Genomic DNA, 26,270 nt, shown 5'->3' with positions numbered 1-26,270 from the left:
TTACTTGATCTTGATCATATTTTTTAAAAAAAAAACAAATAATTTTATACCTTCCTTCATATTTTTTATAACTGCGCGAAGTGCGGATAGATTTACTAGTGTTAAAATAAAAGGGAAAAAAGACAAATATATCTCTGAACTATTATAAATAGTAGGGATATAAATATCCTATGTTATACTTTTAAGACTTTCATGTTCTTACCATCTAAATTTTGGAGCGTATATACCCTTTCTACTAATGGCGAGACACGTGTCTCAATCTAAAATGCCTATCCGAAATTTATTAAATTTTGACCCATTATTTTGAAGACCCACCCAAACTAATTTTAAAATCCACCCAAATAACATAATACCCACCCCCAAATTATAACCCAAAAACACTTCTCCATCTTCTCTAGTTATACTGAGTTCTTCGATTTTTCAAGAGCTTCTGGCCAAGTTCTTCATTTTCCAAGCTTCAATTTCCTTCATTCGCATTCCCAAACTCCATTAGCACCGAGCAACTTTTGCTCGCCCTCTTGCTGCCGTTGAAGCACCGGAGGAGGTAGTCTCGTTGCCGCCGCCGCCGCCCTGGTAGAGCAGGAGAAGACGGAATTTGACGTGGTACTCAATGATTTTTTCAAGTAGTGCTAAAATTTTGTATCTCGCACTTTTCAACTGATCGGGAGAGGCAGTGATTTAGGCGATGCGTGGATACTTGAAACTTCCACTTGATACTCAAACCAATGATTGCTTCTGCAAAAACAATAATCGAGAGAAAAACATCACTAAAATGCTAAAATACAATTCAAAATGTGTTATGAAAAGCGAAGAAGAAGAGAGGCATCGAAGAGAAAATGGTTGCATTGAAGAAGATGAAATTTAAAAGATGTCATTGAAGAAGAAGTGAGGAATAGATGAAAGAGACAATGGTTGTTGTTAGCCTTTTTTTTTTCATTTGGGTCAGGGTGTTTTAAGTTATAATTTGGCTCATGGTGTTTAAGTTATCCAGGTCACAGGTATTTTGATTTTTGGGTTAAAAATTAAATAATCTTGGTTAGGTCATTGAGATGATGCCACGTGTCAACACGTCGTCTATCATAAGGGTATATCAAGAATATATTTGTCCTTTTTCCCAAAATGAAAAGATGAACTTCTACCCAATCAGCAGTTTGTGACAGCCGTTATGATTTGGAGGATAGAGTGTGCACTGAGAAAAACTCAATCATATGCAATAACTCGCAAGGAGATGGAAACCACATAAGGCAAACCCAACACAAACTCAAATGAGGAAGTATTTTTACCTCGAGCATTAAAAGGGAACATCACATCGTGCACCTATCAGTTGGAAAAAAAACAAGAACACATACAAACTGCAATCAGCACATAGTGCACTAATTGAATAGAGAGAATTGATGATCAAACTTAAAACAGAAATCCATTGTCATCTTAACTGTTATCTAGTCGAATACTGAATCCTGACAGTACAAACTTTTTTTTTTTTTTGAGAAAGTTAAATGACAGTACAAACTTATGTTCCTAAGGTTCCTTTAAACGAGCAGCAGCAGCATCTGGGGCATAAACAAAGATCCGTTAGAGCTACTGCTGTGGTCTAGCGACTGGCTCCAACGCTTCAATTGTCACCACGCTATTACCGCGAATTACCTGAAATTGAAATTTTGCAGCAACGCACCAGTAAGGACCAGCTTAAATTCACTCAAGGGACATCCATCATTATGGATTTTTTTAGATAAACAGATAAAAAACAAAAACTCATTAAATTAGACAAGCCAAATGCTATTCAAAAGAAAATAGGCTTGATTATGTATTAGCGATCGTATTCACAGCTGTAAGATCCAAACAACCAGAGTGAAAAGGAACAAGGGTAAAGGGAGAGAGAGAAAGAGAAGAGAATAAGAAACTCACCACCATGCCAATTTCATTCTTATCATTGCCATTAATTTCCACTGTGTTGTCAATGACCAAATTCATGAACTGATCAAACCCACGAAGAGTTCCAGTGACTAAGCGGTTTGCATTCAACTTGACTGTGAAAGATAAACAGCATTACTCAAGTGCGATAGCAACCTCAAAAGGCATTTAACAGAGGAATGTAAAATTAAAAAATGAGACCATGGAAATTGATGCTCTCTCTGACTAAGAAAACGCTATCTATAGAGATTTTTTCTAAAAAAAAATACCTTCATTCAGACTGCACTTTAAAAAAATTCTATGCAGTCCAGCACGCAAGGTTAATGCAAAAGATGCATTTACAGCTTCATAAAACTGTTCTCCCTTCCTCTTTGTTTCAGCTATGAAATACCTTACTAGGTTAATTTAATGAAACAGCTGCAGAGAATTCCTGATTTTAGCTTCCACCCTAAATGTGCAAAGACGAACATAGTGCAATTAAGTTTTGCTAATGACCTGTTGCTATATTGTAGAGGCCTAAAGGGGATGCTATTTCCATACAACTATTATACTCCTACTTTCAGGTATCCTCAAATGCACCTGGCTGGTTGCTAATGTAGATAAAAGTGCTATTTACTTTGGAGGGGTTCAATCAGACATCCAGGACGAGATTTTACAAGTACTTGGATTCTCAAAAAGTACTCTACCTACTAGGTACTTGGGTGTACCTTTGAATACTAAAAGAGTATCTATTGTGCAGTGTCAATCCTTAATTGAGAAGATATTAGGCAGAATATCTAGCTGGACCTCAAAGTTCTTATCATATGCAGGAAGAGCACAGTTGTGTTATTCTCTGTGCACGACTTCTGGTCACAAATTCTCATCTTGCCCAAGAAGGTGATTAAATGTATTGAAGAGATATGTAGGAGGTTCTTATGGACAGTAGGGATAGAGACATCAAGGAAAGCACTGATTGCCTGGGACAAATTATGGCTTATGCTGCCTCAAATCAGTTGGAGGGCTGAATATATTTGATCTGCTAGCATGGAACATGGCTGCCATTTAAGAAAGACAGATTATGGATGCAGTGGTACATATTTATTATGGGAAGCAAGGTACATTATGGGATGTATTTTGCAACCAAAGAAAGCTTCTTGGGTGGTCCAAGAAATCATTAAAGCTTATCAATACTTGTGTGGAAGTTGACTGGTAAGAAACGGATGTCCTATGCTCAGGAAAGTTCCTACTAAGCAGTTATATTTACAATTGAGAAGGAACCACCAGAAAGTGGAATGGAGGAGATTGAAATGCAACAATGTGGCTTCTTCTAAATGGATATTTAACTTATTCCTGGGTAATTCTGGAAGACTGCTTACAAAAGAAAGGTTGGCTAAATGGGCATGTGTAGATCATGACAAATGTAGTCCGTGTCCACATGCTAATGTGTCCTTACTTTGCTCAAGTCTGGAGCAAGATACCTCAGTGGCTACAGATTCATGGACAGGCTCAGGGGTGGTGGCAAGGGGAGATGGGATGGGGAAGTACTAACTGCAAAGGTAAGGGTGCACTACCTGAAGTTTATAGGATGACACATATGACAAGAAAGGAACCTGCAGATCAATCTAAAAGAAGGTCCTGAAGCTCTCACTAGAATTACAATCCAGGATATCCACATTAGAGGAGAAATGAAAGCAAGGTTATCTAGAATACTGGCTCAGTTGAATTATTATTATCCTTAGGCTGCTATACTGAACATTCTTTTGATTTCGAAAGAATAATAGGATGCTTGCGTAGTGTTAGATGCTTTCACAGGCTGGGGATGTCCAGCTCTGGTTTTCTTTATGATCTGTAATGTTCGCTTTACTAGTTAAACTGCTTATTTACCCCCCCACCCACCCAACCCCCCACCCAAAAAAAAAGAGATGTTCAAGTCCAGGGGCATCTATGCTGGGACAAAAGTTGCACACACACACGCATTTTTTTAAACCCCACACATTGCAAAAGAAATTGCTGCAGCAAAAGCATGCAATAACAGTAGGAACATTCATGGAAGGTTTTGGGTTGCATGGTGACCAGAAGATACTGTAAAATTGCAGTTTAAGCCACTCGGACATGATCCTTTTGCATTAAAGGAAATGTAAAACAGGGATGTAATAGAGGGATATAGGAAACACAGAGAGCATGGTAAATAATGCTATGATAACGTTCTCGCAAGAGTATAAGGTCAAAATAGTTTCAGCTCTTAATAGTCTAACAATAATGTCTTTGATTGTCGCTGGTTATGCATTACTTAGTGAACTTAATTTTCTCTGGTGATAATGAGGAAGGGGACGAGAATTTATCACTTGCCAGCAAACACTACTTCTTTGACCTGTGTACCTAGATAAAAGTCACTAACAGACTCCGATAATAACCAACATCGCACGGACAAATGTAAGCAGTAGCAGAAGACAGAAAGCACACAAACTTCAATTTTTAAACCCTAAATAAATTGCAGCAAAAACAATTTAACCCTCCACAGAAAGCACACAAACATAGAAAGAAACACATAAATCATTACTAGCTGATTTTAATTTATTTTTTGATGACAGTAATGTCTGGACCAGCTTTGGCGCACCTCGACTAATTCCACATCATACCTGCCACCTCCCACCAGCAACAGGTACCAGTAACTTTGTCCACCGGATCACCTAGTGTTTTTTGTCTCTGCTAGAATTTAAACCACAGACCTCATGACTCTCAACCACTTCACTAGCCACTAGGTCACACCTTGAGGCGCAAATCATTACTAACTGATAAACCCTAAATTCCTATTAATCACCTAAACCCTAAGCAAATTGCAGCAAAACCAAATTAACCCTCCACATAAAGCACAAAAACGTAAATACATACTGTATTACTAACTAATAAACCCTAAATCCCTGACAAAACACCTAAACCCTAAGCAAATTGCAGCAAAACCAAATTAAGCCTCCACATAAAGCACAAAAACGTAAAAACATACTGTATTACTAACTAATAAACCCTAAATCCCTGACAAAACACCTAAACCCTAAGCAAGTTGCAGCAAAACCAAATTAACCCCCCACATAAAGCACAAAAACGTAAAAACATACTGTATTACTAACTAATAAACCCTAAATCCCTGACAAAACACTTAAACCCTGAGCAAATAGCAGCAAAAACAAATTAACCAACCACAAAAAGTAATAAAAAAAACATAGAAATATAAAGCATTGCTAACTTACTTTGAAGCTGCTTGTCCATATACCTGTAGAAAACAAAACAAAACAAAACCAAAAATGAAAAACGAATAAGAAATCTTCATATACACATCGGAAAAAAGGGGAAAAAATATGAAAATCAGAAGCTAAGCTCGATGAGAGTTAAACCCTGAGCAAATAGCAGCAAAAACAAATTAACCAACCACAAAAAGTAATAAAAAAAACATAGAAATATAAAGCATTGCTAACTTACTTTGAAGCTGCTTGTCCATATACCTGTAGAAAACAAAACAAAACAAAACCAAAAATGAAAAACGAATAAGAAATCTTCATATACACATCGGAAAAAAGGGGAAAAAATATGAAAATCAGAAGCTAAGCTCGATGAGAGGTATAACATACTTTTTGAGATCCGGAGGTTGACCAGACCTGCTCATCCTTGAGAGTTTTACCTTTTGCTCACTGCCGGAGAAGATGAAGATGAAAAATGGAAGATAATTTGTACTTTTGCTGCGCAGTCGGGACTCAAAATGTTTTACTTCAGTCCGCTTTTTATTTGTGGCCAAAACCAACGGAGGGTTAGGTTGGTAATTTTAATTTTTTAATTTAAAAATAAAAAGGAACTATGGTTATATTTGAAGTTTATTTCTTTAAATTCGAAATTATTTAAACTTGACCAACACGGGTAGTGATAAGTAGTCCTTCATTCTTAACCAAGAGGTCTCGAGTTTGAGCCGTCTTGGGTATTGAATCGCCTTTGTTAGGGAGTGTTTTACCCCCTAATGTGAGACTTTCCGGCGCGAATCCAAATTTAGTCGGGCTCCGATGTGGGTACCAGATATCGAATGGATAACAAAAAAAAATTATAGGTCAATATTGATGTAGATTTTGTTATAATATTGAAATATTTGCTATGCATTTTTAAGATGTTTTTCCAGAGATTCAATTTTTATGAGAGAAATTTCTCTATAGTGTCATGGAATTCGAGAAGAAGAAGAAACTCTTTTGTGTGGAGAAAAAATGATCGTATGAAGTTGAGATATTATTATCGAAATATCTTTTGCTTAATAAAATGTGGCAAGTATCAATTAATTTTAAAATAGGGACTGATATTCCATTACCCTTAAGGCAGTGGCTATTTGTCAAAATCATCATAGATTACATTTTAAAACTTACCCAACATTCCTTACTGGGCCAAGACTGGAAATGGGCTTTTAACGGGCCCTCACTTGTGAATTAGGATCCTAGTGCTGGATTTAACTGGCGAAGGTTCATGAAATGGAACCATTTCTCGATTGATCGATATCTCGGTTCATATATTAATTTTTTTCATCCCGTGTTTGACACTCGTAGTGGGGCTTGAATTAATACAGATTCTCGTCAGGATGTCCCAGGGGTAAGTGGTAACTAACAAAAGTGACTCTATTTATCAGAACTCGAAAGACATCTGATTAAAAGTGAAGGAAAACTTACCACTCCGTCACATTTTTGGTCATTTTTGGTAGTTTGGGACCAAAAATTTCAAGTTGTCACATTTTTCTATCATACTTTGTAAAGATTTTTTGTGCAGAATAAAAGTTTGGGTAATTTTAATTGTTTCTTAAAGGTTGAGTGAAGTGTTTTTGAGTTGTGAGACACTGAGATGCGATTATTTTTAAAAAAATAGCTTAAAACCATTACTTTGAAAATTGATATTTTCAGCAAAAAAAAAAAAATAGAAATTGAAACCATCTCTTGAAAATGATCCAAACAAAATATTTTTTAAGAAAGAATTGTAACATTTCAAAAAAGTTATTCACAAATAAAGGTCGTGTTTAATATTCTTTTGAATTGAATTGATTGTTTTTGTCATACATATATGTTTGCTTGGTCTTATTTTACTATTTTAGTCTAAATTTCTGTCTCCTTTGATTTGAGTAGGATAATTGATTAAGATGAGTGATTGATTCTAGCAAACTTTAAATTCTAATTTTATTTCGATATAAATCGTATAGGTAGGTCTAAGATACATTCATAAGATCTAGTTGCATGTTAAAATTTCATTAGTATTGCATACGCTTTGACAATCAACAATCTAATTAAGAAAAAAAAATTATTTATTAATAGTATATTAATTTATATCTTATCTGTATTATCCACCAATATTTTTTCTTTCAAATCTTCCAAAGTAGTTCTTTATTATTCATTCAAAATAAAAATTCTAGTTATTACAATCCAATCATGCCAAACTAAAGAGCACTTTAAAAGTTTTGGATGTCTAAACAAATTTAATTTTCCAAAAAAAAAATTTCAAAATTTAATTTTTGAAAAAGTAAATCAAAACTAAATCCAACATTTTTCTTTCATCCATTATCTTGATAATTTGCACCATATTATTGTCGTTCCATTATTGCATAGTGGAAGATGGGCTTAGAGGGCGCTCCTGCAACGGTTATTTGTAAAAATTATTTCGGATTGACTATTTTTAAATCGCTTGTTAATATTTAGTCATCGATTAAAATGTGATAAAGAAATAGATAGGATATATATTATGTAACACGAAAATAATTTGTGGACAAATAAAACAAAATAATCTAACACACAGTATAGATCGAGTTTGAAACTTTGTATAGGTGTTCAAAACATTAGTGGAAACTCCATGAATCATGATTCATGGTGTTTAAATATTTATCGACTCAAATTTTAGGAATATTTATTGGAGTTCAGACATTCATGAATTCATATATACTTCAAATAAAATAAGATGTGAAATATACGATACTGATAATAAATATTTACTCTAAATGCGATATTTATACCAAACTGATGAATACATCAAGCATTTCTTAATTCATAATCTTATTGCTAACTATGATTAACTAACACATATTTTAACTTTTATGATTACCTAATATGATTTGGTGTAAAAAAACGAGCGTCATTAACTTATTACTTGATATAGACTCTATGATTGAGCTAGCTAGCAATCAAAAGTTAAAAGTCATAATCCACATTGCCATGATTATTTGGAATGCGTGTTCAACATACTGTCATCACACATAATAATCATTTCTTAACAAACTCACCAAAATAAAGTTTAGGAATTGTAACTCTTATGCATTATTCATTTTGAAAACTATGTAATAATTCTTTTCTTTTCTTTTTTCTTTTTTTTGACATGACGTGGACATACATTTAAAATTTAAGACTTCAAATACATCTACTGTTTGGCCCAAATTAATGCTTAAAAGATTAGCATAACATGTTAATAGCCTCATTTTCAAATGTTGTACGTATTCAAAGAATTTGAGCTTAAAAAATATTGTTTAATAGGTTCTTGATATATGTATATTCATGTTAAGAAATTTTTTGAACATACATATAAGATTTGAGTTAAAATTATTATATTTTGCCCAATTCGTAATAAGATGCATTGTATATTCCTAACGGAGATGAGGATGATAATATGTGTATATATATATAGAATCGTTTGGTAGAGTGTATTAACAAAATAATACATGTGTTAACTTCGTGTATTAGTCATATCTTATTAAATATATTTTTTCATGTTATGTATAATTAATGCTTACTCTCTATGGTGTATTAATATCATATATTTAAGGCCAAACACATATGCAGACCCTTAAACTTGTCCCTAAATTTCATTTTGACACTCCAACTCAACCTTGTTCCATTTTAACCCTTCAACTCCAATTTTTATGTTCCATTTTGGCACTTCTTTCCAAAGAACCAACAAAGTGAGATGTATGTACTTCACATGCCATTATTGTGTTAAAAAATAATGGATGAACATTGTTTTTTTTATAAAAAAAATATTTTAGAGTTTCTGTACTTTATTGTATGAAAAAATAATCTGCGAAAGTGTGCTGGTTTTTTTTTAAAACAATTAGTTAATTTAAATAACATCACATATTTTTTTTTCCGTATCTAGTCTACTTGGAATAACTCAAATATCAGCTTTCTAATTTTTCATTCAACTAATTAACTACGAGTAAGAAAAAACTCATGTTCATTGCTAATTAATAACACTACCAAAAAATGTTGAAACTTGATAGACTTCGTTGGGTTGTCATTGATTTTTTTAAGAAAGAAATCGACGCACTTTCGTCGGCAATTTTTCACGCAAAAATATAGGAAAACTCTTAAAAAGAAAGTGTTACTTTTTTTATTAAAAAAAACAATGATAATCCGTCAATTTTAATTTTTTACAATAATTAACGGATGATCGTCGATTTTTAAAATGCAAAATTGCAGTTGAATAACATATATAGAAATAAAGAAATCATAAAATTAGTATTTTGTGTTAAATAGTACATAAAAGAAATAGAGTTGAAGGGTAAATCTTTTATTATTTTTTTAAAAAGTACTTTTTTTTTGTTCTTTTCACTCTCTTAGAGAATGTGTGATGCACACTTTCTGCCACATCACTTAGAAGTGCCAAAGTGGAACATGAAAATTGGAGTTAAAGGATTAGAATGGAACAAGGTTGAATTGGAGTGTCAAAATGAAATTTAGGGATAAGTTTAAGAGTCTGCATATGTGTTTGGCCTATATTTAACTAATTCAAATCATGAAGACAAAGTGCAATGTCCCATCACATGATTTCAAACCATTTATGTACTTATTATATAATAATAAATATATTGTAGTATATCATTATCAACCTTTTTTTAACATGATTTAATTTCAAATTTGTAAACAAATTGCCCGCTAAATTTTAGTCAGTAACCACATGTCCCATCATATATTACAAACTCAAAGAAAATAAGGTAATATAAATTATAATTTGAATTAATAGATAAAAGCCTAGAGAAAACAACAACAACAACAATTAATTCCACCTTAATCCAAATATAGTTGATACCACAAACTGTATAAATTAATTCTTACCATCCATATATATTTTTTCTGTTCTATTTGGACTCATATAATTCTAATTATAAAAGAGGTCTTCATAATAATTTTTTACACTTTACATTATTAACCATTGATAAAAATACCAACAACCTAAATACTTAATTTGCTAAGTTTGTATTTACCATTATTAACAAATGACATCAACAAATTTATTGTCATAAATGCATAGATATTATAGCCACCAAAAAAACTTTGACGAAGAAGCTTGTTCAGTAAATTTTTGCTGCTGTCTCCTGCTCTCCATAATTCTGCATTTAATATGCTCATTTATTTTTTAGGACTTTGTTTATTTATGTTTACCAACCAATTTGTTTGAATGCATTTGATACTCCGGTGTTCGTAATTATATTGAAGCTCGACTAAATTTAGATTCGCGCTAGGAAGTCCCACATTGGGGTAGAGCGCCCTCTGACTCTGCACCAAAGGAACTCAAATCTGACACCTCTTGATTAAGGATGAATGAATACTTACCACTCCACCACAATCCTTGTTGGTTCATTTGATATGGTTTTATATTTATATGGGGGAAAAGGTGCAAGAACCCCCTAAACTATGACTAAAATCCCCGATATACACATTAACTAAACTAAGGTCCTATTACCTTCCTGAATCCATTTTTTTTTTATAAATTTGTAGACCTTTTTGGCTTACATGGCATCCAAATATCTCACATGTGCCTCAATTGCGTGGAGTCACGGAGTGTGCCACGTAAGACAAAAGGTGTACAAAATTACAAAAAAAAAAAGAGTTCAAGGGTGTTGTAGGGCCTTAGTTTAGTTATGGTGTGTCTCTGAGATTTCAGTCATAGTCTAGGGAGTACTTATGTCTTATCCCTTTATTTGGGAGAAAAACTCAATAGTATGTTATTCCCTCCGTTTCATATTACGTGTCCATGTATTAAAAATAGTTATTTCATATTATTTGTCAATTTACATAATCAAATTAATTTTATCTTTAAATTAGTTCTTTTTAACAGTATAAATAAATTTATAAAATTCCAGAAAAAATCTTGAGTGATAAATTAGTAAATTTGTTCTTTTGCATGTAAAGAGGATAATAAACAACTACTAATATAAATAAGAGAATATCAAACCATCAAAAATAGTCTATTGTGCCATCAAATTAAACCCCCCATGCTAGTTAATTTATAATCCATTAATCACTAATTCAACCTCTAATTTTATATTTAAAATATCTAAAATATACATAAAAAAAACATTTAAAAATATTTTATATATATCATATAATTATTTTTTCGAGAAAATCGAAATGAACCAGCTCGCTACCCTCTAGATCCGCCCAAGACCATACTAACCCAACCCAACCGAAATCCCATTTTAACCGACCCCTTTACTAATAAAAGGAAATCAGTTAGTCAAAATGAAGACGTTAAGGTGAATCACCAAACAAAACAGAGCCGTCCGGTCCCAAAGGAGCGTCTCTCCAATTGGCACCTAATTTCTCGTTCTGTAACTCTTTATCTTCCTCATCAACCAGCCATTGTTGAATCACACAGTATAATAATACACATTTTCTTGCTCTGCACACATCCCCATAGCTAAAAATACTCAAAGAAAATTCAATAATCAATACACAATACCCCTGCATTTCCTCCATTACTATTCACGTTTAAGCTTGATCTAGATTTGTTCCTTTCACTTGTTTTCTTCTTCTTCTAATATAACAAGGTTAATGGGTACCGTATAGTCGTAAACTTCCTCTGTTTTCACTATCAAGATTTGTTAATGTTGTTGTCCCTTTCTTATTCTGTTAATTTCTTCCATTTAACTCTTCTTCTTCTTTCTCAAGTGGTTAAAGAATCTCTGTATTTCTCCGTTTTGTGCTAAACGGGGAATATAATATTGCTTAATTCCAAAAACCCAGAAAAACCCATGTTTTTTTTTCATCATTTCAAGAAAAGAATCGAAAACCCAGTTGTTGTTTTTTTGTATTAAGATTGTTGTATTTTGATTCTTATACGATTTGGGTAAATGGGGAATTGTTTGGGGGTATCGAGGAAGTCGGCATCGGAGATTGCGCCGGCCGATGTGCTGAAGAAATATCCGGCTGTTAAGCTGTACGGAAATCCGAATAGTGTTACGACCTATTACATTCGATGTGCTCTGCTTTACAAGCCGGTGACAGTCAATTTCGTCCCCTCCGATACCCATCAATCGCCGGCGGTGGAGTATAAATCGGATTCCGTCACTGGGTCTGTTGATTCCGTGCTGCGTTACTTGGATTTGAAGTTTCCGGAGCCGAAGCTATTGATGGGGAGTATTGGTGGGTGGTATGATGAAACGACGCCGTATGTTGTGTGGTTGGTGATTTTGCAGCATAGGAGTATGATGTGGCATTTGGAGAGAATGGGGAGGTGGGCAGAGGACTTGGCGGCGCGTGGAGGTAAAGCACGAGGTGATCCGGCGATGGGGACTCCACGAATGGAAGTGAGGAAGTTTGCTAGAGGTTATTCACAGTTGCTGGAGCTAATGCTTGAACATGCTCAAATGGAAGAAAAAGTTGTCTTTCAAATCTTGGAAAAAGCTGATAGAGGTAAATTTTGTTTTATCAGATTGCTGAGAATATAGTGAAGATAATTTGTTTGTTAGCTTAGCTCCATTGATTAACTGTGAATCAAGTAAATCTTTTTATCAGTCAATCAACTATGCCTGTACGTAGCAGCGCGTTGTGTTGCTTATCCTTCCATACTAGTAGTTGTAATATTAATCTTATAGTTCCTTATTGTTCAATTTCTGCTACTATCTAGTGCTCTTGTACTTTGATTTATCGTATTATTTTGTTGTAGTTACTGTTCCTTTTTTTAAAGAATGCTTTGTTATGCTTTCGTTAGTATTTTGTCATGATTTCTTCACTTCTGTTATTTCTTTTTCCAATCTGCTTTGATATGCTTTTTCTTGAGCCGAGGGTCTATTGGAAACAATAATCAAACTACCTCCCAAGGTAGGAGTGAGGTCTGCGTACACTCTACTCTACCCTCCCTAGATCCTACTTGTGCGATTTCATTGTGTATGTTGTTTGCTGTCTGTAGTTGGACGTGCAGAAATATTGAGTTATGTACTGCTGATTGTTGGATTGTATTGGTGTTGATTCCCTTCTGTGGGGATTGTTTTGGACTTGTTGAATTTTTTGGCTCAATACTCAAGAGGATTAGCTAGTTTAAGTAGACTAGTTTTAGCTCATAAAGCAACCACAAGTCTTCTCCTTTATTGGAGCTTGTGACCTTATGCTTGAAAAATGTCTCTTTGTTATGATTAATTCTATCTATGATATGCCTGTTTTAAGAAAGATATTTGGAAATGGAAACAGGGTTACAACGACAGAGTCAAATATAGCAGGTTTTACAATAAATTTGTTGTTACTAACTTACAAGATCGATTGATCCTCAATGGATGCAGAAAGGTAAGATGCAGAACAAAATCAATTTTTTAGATTGATTTATCTTCATGGTGGAACTGTTATTACAATGTATGTTTGAACAAAATCAGAACTCCAACTGAGGATGGGGGATGTTGAACTGAAAGAGAGACAGATTTTCCGGGATAGGCTGTGACTGATCAACAAGAACGTTTAGCTTATTAATTTACTTATAGGGAGCTATGTCCTTGCTTTAGTACTTAAGTGTGTCTGACATTAGTTGCTTCTCCGAATGCATGCTGATCTGGTAATCTGTTGTTTTGCCGCGATATATTGACCTATAGTGGGCTTATAATTCAGGACTGTCTAAAGCTGCAAATGAGGAGCATGCAAGGGACCTTCCTATGATGAATGGTATTAAAGAAGATATCAAATCTATAGGAGTTCTTGATTCAGGGCATCCTGCCTACCAAGATGCCCTCTGCAACCTCTCTACTCGACTCAAAACCTTAAAGGTAACGTACATTCTGCATTCATTATAACATCACTTGTCAGAATTCCGATAGATGTTTTGCAGGGTGATTCAGATTTTAGTCCTCCAAATCCTTCTGAAATGTGGCTATCTAATGCAGGAGCATAGCAAGAAACACTTTGAAGAAGAGGAGAAGAATCTACTGCCACTGATGGAGGCGACTGAATTGAGTAAAGCACAACAGGATAAAGTCCTAGACCAGTGTTTGGATGTCATGCACGGGACACACTCACATCTGTTTCGTTTCTTTATGGAAGGCCTCCTCCCTCCAGATGCCATGCATTACTTGGACATGCTTTCTAGGTGCAGTGACCAAAACCGAGTGTCTACAATGCTCCGGTTAATCATTGAGAAGGCTGTATAATCCATACAACAATCACTCGATGATCAAGAAATTAATCGTTGAGTCTAGTCCAGCTTCGCGCTTAAAGTGGAGCACTTGATGCTATCATCACTTGTAATTGCTTTGCTCTTCTTTTATGTTCTTTAAGAACCATTGGTACCTTTTGTTGTTTCTTTCACAAGGCAGATACTCAAAGCAAAAGGGAGGAGAGGTTGCCTTATGTTCTTTCCACTTTTAGTTTTTGCTATATTTTTCTTTCTTTTACTTTAGTACAATATGTACATAGTGAAAACATCAAAGAGACAAGCTTTGATGGATGTTGCTTTGAATTTACTACTTTGTTAATGTAAATAATTTGGAGGTAGTCCATGTGGAATGTTGTTGCTTTTATGTTAAAAAAGAAAGGTTTTGATGTCATTTATGTTTTTGTACATGTTCATCAAAGTTACTTGTATATCATGCAATTGTTAACTTTAATGCCTTTAGCTTGGGGAGAGAAAAAGAGAATATTGTATTGTGGATAAGCATATTGCTTCTTCTTTTGTATTATACTTTTTAGCCTTCTTTTCCTTTGTTATTCTTCACTTCAAAGTTAAGCTGCATCTTTTCCATTTAGAGCTCGTTCGGGTTGGCTTATTTTATGTGTTTTAAACTCAAAATAGCTTTTAAACTATTTGGTAGCGTTTGAATACAATAAAAAGAGTTTCAAGTACTCATTTTTAAGTCAAAAGTTGTAAGTTAGATATCTTAGCTTATGATTTTGGGTTTATAAGTTATAAGTCCAATCAAACATGCTTGTAGATTCTATAGACTTAGGAGATTGGAAAAAAAATTATTCACTCTGTCTCAATTTATGTGATACCATTTGACTATTGACATAAGTTTTAAGGAGAAAAAAAAGGTTTTTTTGAAATTTATGGTCTAAAACTTCTTGATCAATTGTCTGACTACAAATCATTTTATCAAGAATAAAATGACAATTTTAAAATTAAATTATTTCCAATTATAGAAAGTTGACATTCTTATTAGAATGGACTAAAACAGAAAGTGTGTAATATAAATTGAGAAAGAGAAAATAATACTCTTTCTTATCCATTTTAATTTATATGTATTTATTTATTTTTAGTTTGTCTAAAAAATTATTATTTTTATAATATTTAATTTTTATTCTTCAATTCTAACTCATCACATGGGGTCATAACTCATAGCATCCTGTATAATTCAAATATGTAACTGATAATCTATAGTTTAAATTTAAACGTATATCTTTTATCTCTTTAAGTTATCCGATTTTCTTAGATCATGTTCCACTAAATTACGAAAAACGCAAGAACAACATATTTAATGTATTTCATAAGTAGGATCGAAGAAAAATGAAACATAGGTATATTTTACGTCTATTTTATATGCAGGAAATTGTTTCCGACAAAATATCTAACTCAATTAATTCTATCCATAGTGTTGAAATTGATGATAGCTGGCCTCACTTCTATGATGCTTCTTTCAATTTTTGAAATTTAAATTTATTGGGCGAAATAAATTCAATCCGGAAAAAGCACGTGATTTAACAGACTTAACAATACTTGCATTAATCAATAATAATATTGACCAAATCTTACATACTCATTCCATATGTTTACATAATTTTTAAATATGACTGAAATCATAGTAATTATATTTAATTATTTATCAGAAGGAATAGAGGGATTTATTAGAATAAAATAGTTTACTCAGATAGGTATCAAATAACTTTATTCATAAAAATTTGGACAAATATAAAAAAGTTACTTATACATTTTTTTTTCTTTGTTCTAAAAACCTAAAATCCGATGTATTTTATATCTTTATTTTTATTGTTGTTTTCTTCATTTAATTTTCATACCCTTTTATAGATACACAATAATTTCAAAAAAACAATCATAGATTTCGTCAAGATCTTATAAAATGATACTTCATAATTCATAAATTTGAAAATGAGCACTAGAGTGCCACTAGAATTTAATGACCATAATTATAAAATTAAAATTGTCCTTCTAGAGAGATCTATAAATAATTTATTTTTAGACTACTAAAGCAATATGCTAGTATCATGCAATCTCATTAGAAGTTCCATGCTACAAAAAAAGATATAAAGTCAACAATTTATTAAAAAAAATAAATCGTATATATTGGCAGTGTAAAATCAACCTGTATTTTCAACTCGACATTGTTCTTGCGCAAGTTGTTGTGATAACAATTAGAGCAAATTTCTTTCTTCAACATTTCTTTGAGCCTTTCATGATCCAATAAAATAAATTGTCGTTTTGAAAATATTTTGACAAAATTTCTTAAGAATCAATTTGATTTAGATGCCAGCCCAAAATTTGATGGAGGCTAAAATAGTTGGGCTGAAATGGCCAGGTCAACAATCAATCCAAATATGAACAAATTGGGCAGGTTCTAATTTAGGGACTTACGAAAATTCTATTAGTTTAGGAGTTAATTACTTAGATATATTTTAGTTTGCAATATTACGTATCTTATTAAATTTTGGTGTGTTCAGATACATTCAAATATATGTATCTTGAAATGCATTATGTCAAAATTATGTGTAATTTGTTCTAGATACATTGTATCCAAGTGGATCCATATGTATTTCAGATACAAAACAAATCTCACTCGCCTCCTTTGCCTCTCTCTCTCTCCTATGTATCTGGTCTTAGATAGATGCGAATCATACCAAATACATGTATCTAGTCCACTCGCATGTATCTGGAATACATAACGAATCTCGCTCACATCTCTCGCTATTTTAGTGAATCTGATAGCAAAAATACATGTATCTAAGTGTATCTTCCACAATAAATGGTAGGAAACCGTTAATTAGTGGAAATATACGTAATATTTTGATAGTATAGGTAGTAATAACATATATGGTAGTGAAGTACATCTAATTATATAATTTCTCCTTCTAATTTCATGGACTAATTTTGTCACCTCTAATTGAAACGCTTGATCTTGAACTATAGATAATTAGATTTTTTTTCAATTAAATAATTAAGTAACAAATTCGAAATTTGATAATTACTTTCCGAAATGGAGATAAGCAGATATTATGAGGAAGATACACTTAGATACATGTATTATGAGGAAATTTGATAATTACTTATGAGTGTCAGTCAATTTTTTGTAAATTGAAGTAAGGTTTAATTATTTATTTTTATGAAATTTGAACTGCTAAAAGAATAGTTTGGGAAATATTCTGTTATTTTTATTTCTATTTTTGATGTTGTTGCAATATTTATCATTATCATTAATTGTACTATTTATATTGTTGGTCTTGTTGTCAATATAACTATTGTTGGTCTTGCTGTTAATATAACTATTGTTGGTGAAATATTGAAGGTATTGATGAGTTAAACTTTAACACATGATATAAATGATTATTTTTTTTCAAAATTTGATGACACATTTAATTTTTTTTCTTAATTAATTTATCATCACAAACCAAATAACTTCGTGCTTTTTGTGTTTCCTTTCTAGTAAAAAGCTAAAACGCATCGGGTATGTACACAAAATTAATTTAATTTATCATAATAAACTAATTTATAAAATAAAAATATTCATTAATTAATCATGATTAAGTGATAGTTATATGTGCTAAAACACATTTCATATATTTATTGTTTTGATATAAATATTCATACCAAAAAGAAATATCAAAAAATTGTGTTAACTAATTTCATATTTATTTACTTTGATAGTTATATGTGCTCAAACACATATCATGCTTGTATTTAGCAAATTACTAGCTAATTTCATTTTCTTTTTGGTAGTGAATCTTAATTCTATCCCATGTAAGATCCCTTAAATTGGAAAGTGTGTGTCTTACTAAAACTATAAAAAGAAATTGAATTTATAAGCATGAAGATAAAAACATCTCATTTTTCATTATTTTCTCTTAATTCTTTTTATTCTATTTTTTTTTATCTTTGAATATGTAACAGTCGAAAATAACTGTTATCTAGATAGGTATTGAATAACTTAATTTTTTGTTTTGTTCTAAAATTCTAAGATATGATGTCTTTTATATCTTTATTTTTTTTGTTGTTTTTTTTCATTTTGATTTTTATACTCTTTTTTTTTATTGATACACAATAATTTCAAGAAAACAATAATAGATTTCATTAAGATAAGATAAAATGACAATACATTATAAATCAGAAAATGAGCACTAAAGTACAACTAGAATTTATTGAACTTAATTATCAAAGTAAAATTGTCCTTATAGAGAGATCTATAAAAAAAATTATTTTTCCAAGGCCCCAATACTCTTCATGTAGCTCCACCGATTTTTGACCAAAACTTGACACCATTTTTCGTGCTACAAAAAAAAGGAAAAGAAAGACATAAAGTCAATAATTTAAAGAATTTAAATTATAAACATCGATAATATAATACTGACCAGTATTTTCAACTTGACAATTTCCTCACGCAGTTGCTTGCAATAGCAAGAAGAGCAAAGTTTTCCCTTCAACATTTTATTTTTCGTCATTTCAATTTCAAGCTTAATTTTTTGAAATTCCTCCTGGACCTCCCTACGTGATCTAAGCACCATAAAAGCTTCATAAGACTATAGAATAAATAGTTATCTAATATACTAACACACAAAATAATATTTAACGGCATATAATTTTTGTTGCTAAATAATAAAATAAATTTGATAATTCTATTTAATAATGCATGGATTATCAAAAATTTCTTGCTAGATACAAGTTTTTTTTAGTGACAGATCATGCATTTTGTTACTAATTTCTATTACTTTATCATGGGAGGAGGAAAAAATAAAAGAGAAACTCACTTGTTGAATTCATGATCAGGTGAAGCCATTGGGTAGAAATTTGAAGTAAAATAAGTATAAAAAAGCTTGATTTATTTCAATTTGATATATCACTTGATGCTATTCACAAGATGGGAAAAGCCCTTTAAATAGTGGTGAACTTGGTTCTTACCAAGTGTAGAAGTCAATATTATTATAATCATATGTTAGAAAATGGTAAAAAATTAATTTTGTTACTAAATTTCATGAGGTAAGCGAGATTTTTTTTGATAATAAACAATGGCAAATATTATAGCACATAAAAAATGAGTCCATATTATTATAATCACATTATTTAGAAATAGTAAAAGTATAATTTTGTTACTAAATTTCATGAGGTAAGAGAGATTTGTTTTTGATAAATAAATAATGGTAAACATTATAGACAAAAAAAAGGAGTCCATATTATAATCATATGTTTAAAAATGGTAAAAATATAATTTTGTTACTAAATTCCATGAGGTAAGTGAGTTTTTTTTTTTTTTTTGATAAATAAATAATGGTAAACATTATAACACACAAAAAAGGAGTCCATATTATAATCATATGTTTAAAATGGTAAAAATATATTTTATTACTAAATTTCATGAGGTAACTGATTTTTTTTACTTTTGGTAAATAAACAGTGATAAACACTATAGCACATAAGAAAAGGATAAGAGACTATTTGAATTTTATTTTTTGACGTACAAGACATAATTTTGATTTATTTTTAGCACTTTAATTTAAACTAAATGCTTATAAATATTTTTTTCAATTTATTCAAACACTTCAAAAATATTTAAAAATTATTTTAACTAAAAACGCTTGAAAGAACTCAATTCAAACCGGCCTAAACCAACAACCAACTTTTACATGCAACAACAACAATAGTTAACATTTAGGTTGCCTCTTTGACAAACTTCTTTCTATATAGCCTTTCCCGTGATACTTCCTCCGTTATTTTAATTTGTCATATTTTATTTTTCAAGAGTCAAATTATGTAAATTTTGATCAATAATCTAAAAATAATATGAGAATAATTATATTTTTTTAATCACATTTTATATTACTTTTCGTATAATTTTTTTGAGTATCTAAAAATTAATTTTAAAATGTTAAAATTAATCTAATTTAAACTAACTCTTGAAAATTAGTCAAAATAATTCTTGAAAAACGAAATACGGCAAGTAAAAACGAGTGAGGGAGTATTAAATACCATACACAAAGAGTACCCAAAAAGAAGCCTGATTAATCAAAACCTTTAATTAATCATGTAAAACATACCTAATGCAATAAATCAATCACCTAACACTATAATTCGATAAAAAAAATTTTAAAATATTAAATTAATTTAATTAAATTTAAGAGGCATCAAGTGAAATATAAAAACTAAATAAAAAAGAAGAACACAGAAATAATATAATGAACATATCATTGCGACTTTTGTTATTAATAAATAGAAAAAAAAACAATTCAATGTATAATTGGCCCAAAATATATAGAGGCTTGAATTTTAACTTTTTTATTACTCTCTCTGTTTCATGTTAGTTGATCATTTCTTTACACGCATATTATGAAATCATAAATAAGAAGATAATTTTTACTAATTCGCCTTTTAAAAAATTTGTTGAGAATTTTATAAATAAATGTGAACACTTTTAAAAAGAATTAATTGCAAGAGTAATTAATATAGAAAAAAATTAATTAATGATCTTTTGATTTAGTAAAGTGGACAACTAATATGGGATAACCATTTTTAATAAAATGATCAACTATTATCGAATAGAAGGAGTAATGAAAAGACGAAGATGTTTGAATTAACAAGCAAGGTGATGGCTTATTATTATTATTTTTGTAAAAAGGACGAAGATGTTTAATTATTTCTTTTGTTAAGTAATAAAATACCATGATTAATTGATTTATTTATCATCACAAACCAAATAACTTTGTGCTTTTTGTATTTCCTTCCGTAAAAAGCTTAGACGCATTGAGTGTCGTCTGCGTTAGATTAATTTAATTATTATAATTAAGTAATTTATAAATAAATTTGTTAATTAAATAATCATAATTAAGTGACAGTTACGTGTGCTCAAACACATTTGATGTGTTTATTGTTTTGGTATAAACATTTATACCAAAAAGAAAATTATTAAAAAATTGTGTTTACTAATTTTATATTTATTTATTTTGATAGTTATATGTGCTCAAACACATATCATGCATCTATTGTACGTTTTGTTCTAAAATTCTATGATATGATGTATTTTATATCGTTATTTTTGTTTTTTTTTTGCATTTTCATTTTTATATTTTTAAATTATAGATACACAATAATTTCAATAAAACAATAATAAATTTCATTAAGATCGATAAGATAAAATGATAATACATTATAAATCAGAAAATGAGCACTAAAGTACCACCAGAATTTATTGAACTTAATTATCAAAGTAAAATTGTCCTTATAGAAAGATCTTCAAATACTTTATTTTTCCAAGGCCCTACTCTCCACCAAAATTTCGAGCGAAAGCCGGAACAACTTTGCTTTCTACAAAAAAAGAAGAAGAGAAAGACATAAAGTTAGTAATTTAAAAAATTTAAGTAATATACATCGATAATATAATACTGACCACTATTTCCAACTGGACATCCTGCTTGCGCATATGCTTGTAAAAGCAAGAAGAGCAAATTTCTTCCTTCAACATATGATTTTCCAACATTTCACTTTCAAGCTTAAGTTTTTCAAATTCCTCAGTGACCTCCCTAAGAGATCTAAGCACCATAAAAACTTCATAAGATTATAGAATAAATAATAATCTAATATATTACACACACAAAATAATATTTAACAATATATATTTTTTGTCGCTAAAATAATTAAATAAATTTGATAATCCTATTTAATGATGCATTGATTATCAAAAATTCCTTGCTAGATACAAGTTTTTTAGTGACAGATCAATGCATTTTGTCACTAATTTCTATTACTTTATAATGGGAGGAGGAAAAAATAAAAAAGAAACTCACTTTTCAATGTCATAATCGGGTGAAGCCATTGGGTGAAAATCTGAAGTAAAATAAGAATAAAAAAGTTTGATTTATTTTAATTTGCTCTATCGCTTGATTCTATTCACAAGATGAGAAACTCCTTTAAATAGTGGTAAACTTGGTACTTACCAAATGTAGAAGTCAACATTATTATAATCATATGTTAGAAAATGGTAAAATAATAATTTTGTTACTAAATTTCATGAGGTAAGCTAGATTTTTTTTGGTAAATAAACAATGGCAAACATTATACCACATAAAAAAAGAGTCCATATTATTATAATCATATTGTTTAGAAATAGTAAAAGTATAATTTTGTTACTAAATTTCATGAGGTAAGCTAGATTTTTTTTGGTAAATAAACAATGGCAAACATTATACCACATAAAAAAGAGTCCATATTATTATAATCATATTGTTTAGAAATAGTAAAAGTATAATTTTGTTACTAAATTTCATGAGGTAAGTGAGATTTTTTTTTTTGATAAATAAATAATGGTAAACATTATAGCACAAAAAGGAGTCCATATTATAATCATATGTTTAAAAATGGTAAAAACATAATTTTGATTCTAAATTTCATGAGGTAAGTGGATTTTTTACTTTTGGAAAATAAATAATGGTAAACGTTATAGCGCATAAAAAAAAAGAATCATATTATGATCATAATCATGTCTAAAAATGGTAAAAATATAATTCTGTTGTAAGTAAGTTTTTCTTTTCGGTAAATAAACAATGATATTATAGCACATAAGAAAAGGATAAGAGAATATTTGAATTGAATTTTAATTTTTGATGTATAGGCTGTATTTTATTTTTTTATCACTTTAACTTAAAACTTAGTGCTTGTAATTTTTTTAAAAATTTATTCAAGCACTTCAAAAGTAATTAAAAATTATTTCAACTTAAAACACTTGAAACAAGTCAATTTAAACGCCCTAAACCAATAACAACCTTTTACAACAACAGCAATAGTTAACATTTAGGTTGCCTCTTTGACAAACTTCTTTCTATATAGCCTTTCCCATGATACTCCGTTATTTTTATTTGTCATAGTTTATTTTTCGAGTCACATTTTATAGTACTTTTTGTATAATTTTTTTTTGACTATTTAAATATTAATTTTAAAATATTAAATTAAGGGTAAACAACGTAAATCCCACTACTTTAGATCCTAATTACTAGGAATCCCATTAGTTTTTAATATTACTTTCTATACCACTTTCGGCTATCGGATACATGTATCATAAGCCGTTAGATACATGTATTTAGCATATTTAAAAGAACGAGATACATGATTAATTGATTTGAACTAAATTCTGTAACTTAATTCCTTAATTAAAGAAGTAAATTATGGAAAATTAACAAACAAAACGGATTTAGTAGATACTTCTGTATCAACTATTATATATCAGTTTTAATATGAAATCTAAATCATAAACATTAGTAATTCTGAAATTGTAAACTTCATCTACTTTATCAATTCCTTCTTTTGAATCTTCAATTTTCGAGGTTTTTTTTCTTCATATGGCCAATATCATAGTATTATTGAGGCATTCGGTTCATGTAACTCTTAAATCGAATTCGGGATCAATATCACATGTATCTCTGAAATGGATACATGTATCTCGCGAGTAATGATATATGTATCTGGACAAAATATTTGAAACTTTAAGATACAAGCATTTCGGTTCATGGATATATCTCTGAAATTGAATATGAAAATTATAGAAGGAAATAAGTTACACCCTTTAATTCAAAGTAAAAAATTGTGTATCTCGACTTTTAAAATCGATGGAATCAAATTCAGGTTCAATATCACATGTATCTCTGAAATGGATATATGTATCTCGCGAGTAATGATATATGACGTATCTCAAGGATGAAATATTTGAAACTTTAAGATACAAAGGAAGAAATTGATGAAGAAGATGAAGTTTACAATACGCTGATACATGAAAATAATGAAAATCACAGTGTTGTTGAGGCATTTAGGTTCATGGATCTCTGGAATCGAATATGAAAATTATAGAAGGAAATAAGTTACACCCTTTAATCCAAAGTAAAAAATTGTGTATCTCGACTTTTAAAATCGATGAATACACATATCCTTCGAGTAAACTATCAATTTCAAAACTCCAGGGACGTCATGAACCTTGACTGAAGTTTTGTACTTGGCACGCTTTACCACCTTACCATCGGCCATAATGGTTGTTCAAAAAATCAAGTAATTTCTGTAATACATCAACAACAAAAAAAATGGATATTACAAATTCTTCAATTGGGGATCTATCTAATCCAAGAATTCAAATTCAGCAATGACACCAATTTTTCTCCAAAGCTAGGGAAAATATAGAGTCGGAAAATGGGACTGAGATACAACTATTTATGGACTAGGAAGATCTAGGGTTCCGATGGATGGGGTTTAGAAGAGAAGGGGGTGAGATACAAAGAAATTTTTTAATTGTTAGTATCCTATTGATTAAGGAGATTAGACTTTAAGATAATTACTCATTGCCATATTTAAGGGATTTGTGTATCTGATTTAACTTTTTAAAATATATGGTATGATTATTAAAAAGTGGTATTAGATGTAATTTTTTTAAATTAGAGATAAAATATGTATATATGATAGTGAAGTATGTCTTATTAAGTAGTTTTTTCTTAAATTAATCTAATTCAAACTAACTTAAAATTTAAAATTAGTTGAAATGACCCTTTAAAAGTGTTAAACGCATCAAGTAAAAGCAAATGAAGGAGTACTAAATACCATACACAAAGAGTGACGAAAAAGAAGCCATCAACATACATAGACAAACAAAACCTTTAATTAATCATGTAAAACATACCTAGTGTTAGGGATGTTCACGGTTTGGATAAAAACCGATTCAAACCGAAAAACTAAACCAAATCGATTTTATTTAGGGTTTGGTTTGGTTTGGTTTTAGATTTTTTAAAAATCGATAGTATTTGATTTGGTTATGATTTTGTTCGAAAAAATCGAAGAAATAATCGAACCAAACCGATAAATAATATACATAAATTTTATTATTATACATACATAATATATTATTTTTATAAATAATTTTAAAGATCTTATATATATATATTCATCAAAATTTATTTATAATTTACTTGTGAAAGTAAAAATGCCCAATGTGAGAACATTTATCTTATTGGTTTTATGTATATGAGTGTCTATGACAATTCTTTGTGCAACTGAAAATGTTAATGTCTCTTCCTTCTAGGACAAAAATAGTGAATTTTGAAATTTTTATTCATAGTAAATTCAACGATCCAAAGTTTCGTAATATCAATCATCTAACTACTGTTCGTTTTGAATGGATTATTGTCACTTTTTTTCACGTTTTGAATGAATTATTTTGTTTAATTTTATGTATATGGTTAATAACCGAATAACCGAACCAACCCGAATCGAAAACCGATAACAATCAAACCGATAAATGTATATTATATTAGGTTTGGTTTGGTTTTGATAATTTTAAAATCGATTAAGTTGGTTTGGTTTTGATTTTGACCAATAACCGACCCAAACCAACCCGTGAACACCCCTACCTAGTGCATTAAATCAATCACCTAACATTTCAATTCAAGACAAAATTTTAAAATATTAAATTAATCTAGTTCAATTTAACTCCAGAAATGAGTCAAAATGACTCTTAAAATGCAAAAAATAATAAGTAAAAGCGAATAAACGAATACTTAATACCATACACAAAAAGTACCCAAAAAGAAGCCATCAACATGTAGACAAGAAAAACCTTTAATTAATCATATAAAACCATACCTAGTGCAATAAATCCATCAACTAACACTTCAATATATTTGATCGAAAACATTTATAATCGACTATATAAATTAAACTTCTTTCCATCTCCCCTTATAAGAAAGACAATAATCGAATCTCAAATCGATATAACTATCTAATTACACGTAACAGACTTAACAGCAATATGATATGGGAAAGTATTAGCATATGCAAAAGTGAGTGATGATCCAGGTCCTAGTGGCTTCCCATCATTCACAAGACAATCATTCTTACCAAGTCTTCTAAAAATCTTTGGATTTATCAATCTTGCT

General features: G+C 30.4%; 2 protein-coding genes across 2 annotated transcripts; one reads left to right on the top strand and one right to left on the bottom strand.

Annotated features, from left to right (window-relative positions):
- Window positions 1-1,346: 1,346 nt before the first annotated feature.
- Window positions 1,347-5,655, bottom strand: LOC102582252 (probable small nuclear ribonucleoprotein G). The gene is made up of 4 exons (XM_006361423.2): window positions 5,517-5,655; window positions 5,368-5,390; window positions 1,906-2,027; window positions 1,347-1,644 (listed from the first exon to the last, which is right to left on the bottom strand). The coding sequence occupies exons 1-4, from the start codon at window positions 5,549-5,551 to the stop codon at window positions 1,579-1,581; spliced, it is 246 nt and encodes an 81-aa protein (XP_006361485.1). The 5' UTR covers window positions 5,552-5,655; the 3' UTR covers window positions 1,347-1,578.
- Window positions 5,656-11,411: 5,756 nt separating this feature from the next.
- On the top strand, window positions 11,412-14,698 carry LOC102581923 (uncharacterized). The gene is made up of 3 exons (XM_006361422.2): window positions 11,412-12,584; window positions 13,767-13,921; window positions 14,039-14,698. Exons 1-3 carry the CDS (start codon window positions 12,023-12,025, stop codon window positions 14,300-14,302), a joined length of 981 nt encoding a protein of 326 aa, XP_006361484.1. The 5' UTR covers window positions 11,412-12,022; the 3' UTR covers window positions 14,303-14,698.
- Window positions 14,699-26,270: the final 11,572 nt, after the last annotated feature.

Source organism: Solanum tuberosum, unplaced genomic scaffold (assembly GCF_000226075.1).
Source record: "Solanum tuberosum cultivar DM 1-3 516 R44 unplaced genomic scaffold, SolTub_3.0 scf00354, whole genome shotgun sequence".
NCBI lineage: Eukaryota > Viridiplantae > Streptophyta > Magnoliopsida > Solanales > Solanaceae > Solanum > Solanum tuberosum.
Note: the sequence above shows the minus strand (reverse complement) of the source record. Positions and strands in the feature narration are given on the sequence as shown.

Coding starts and splice junctions, on each gene's coding strand:
- LOC102581923 (XM_006361422.2), top strand. CDS start 12,023: ATGGGGAATTGTTTGGGGGTATCGAGGAAGTCGGCATCGGAGATTGCG. Junction 12,585..13,766: donor CTTGGAAAAAGCTGATAGAG/GTAAATTTTGTT, acceptor CTTATAATTCAG/GACTGTCTAAAGCTGCAAAT. Junction 13,922..14,038: donor CTCGACTCAAAACCTTAAAG/GTAACGTACATT, acceptor TATCTAATGCAG/GAGCATAGCAAGAAACACTT.
- LOC102582252 (XM_006361423.2), bottom strand. CDS start 5,551: ATGAGCAGGTCTGGTCAACCTCCGGATCTCAAAAA. Junction 5,391..5,516: donor CAACCTCCGGATCTCAAAAA/GTATGTTATACC, acceptor TGTTTTCTACAG/GTATATGGACAAGCAGCTTC. Junction 2,028..5,367: donor TATGGACAAGCAGCTTCAAA/GTAAGTTAGCAA, acceptor TATCTTTCACAG/TCAAGTTGAATGCAAACCGC.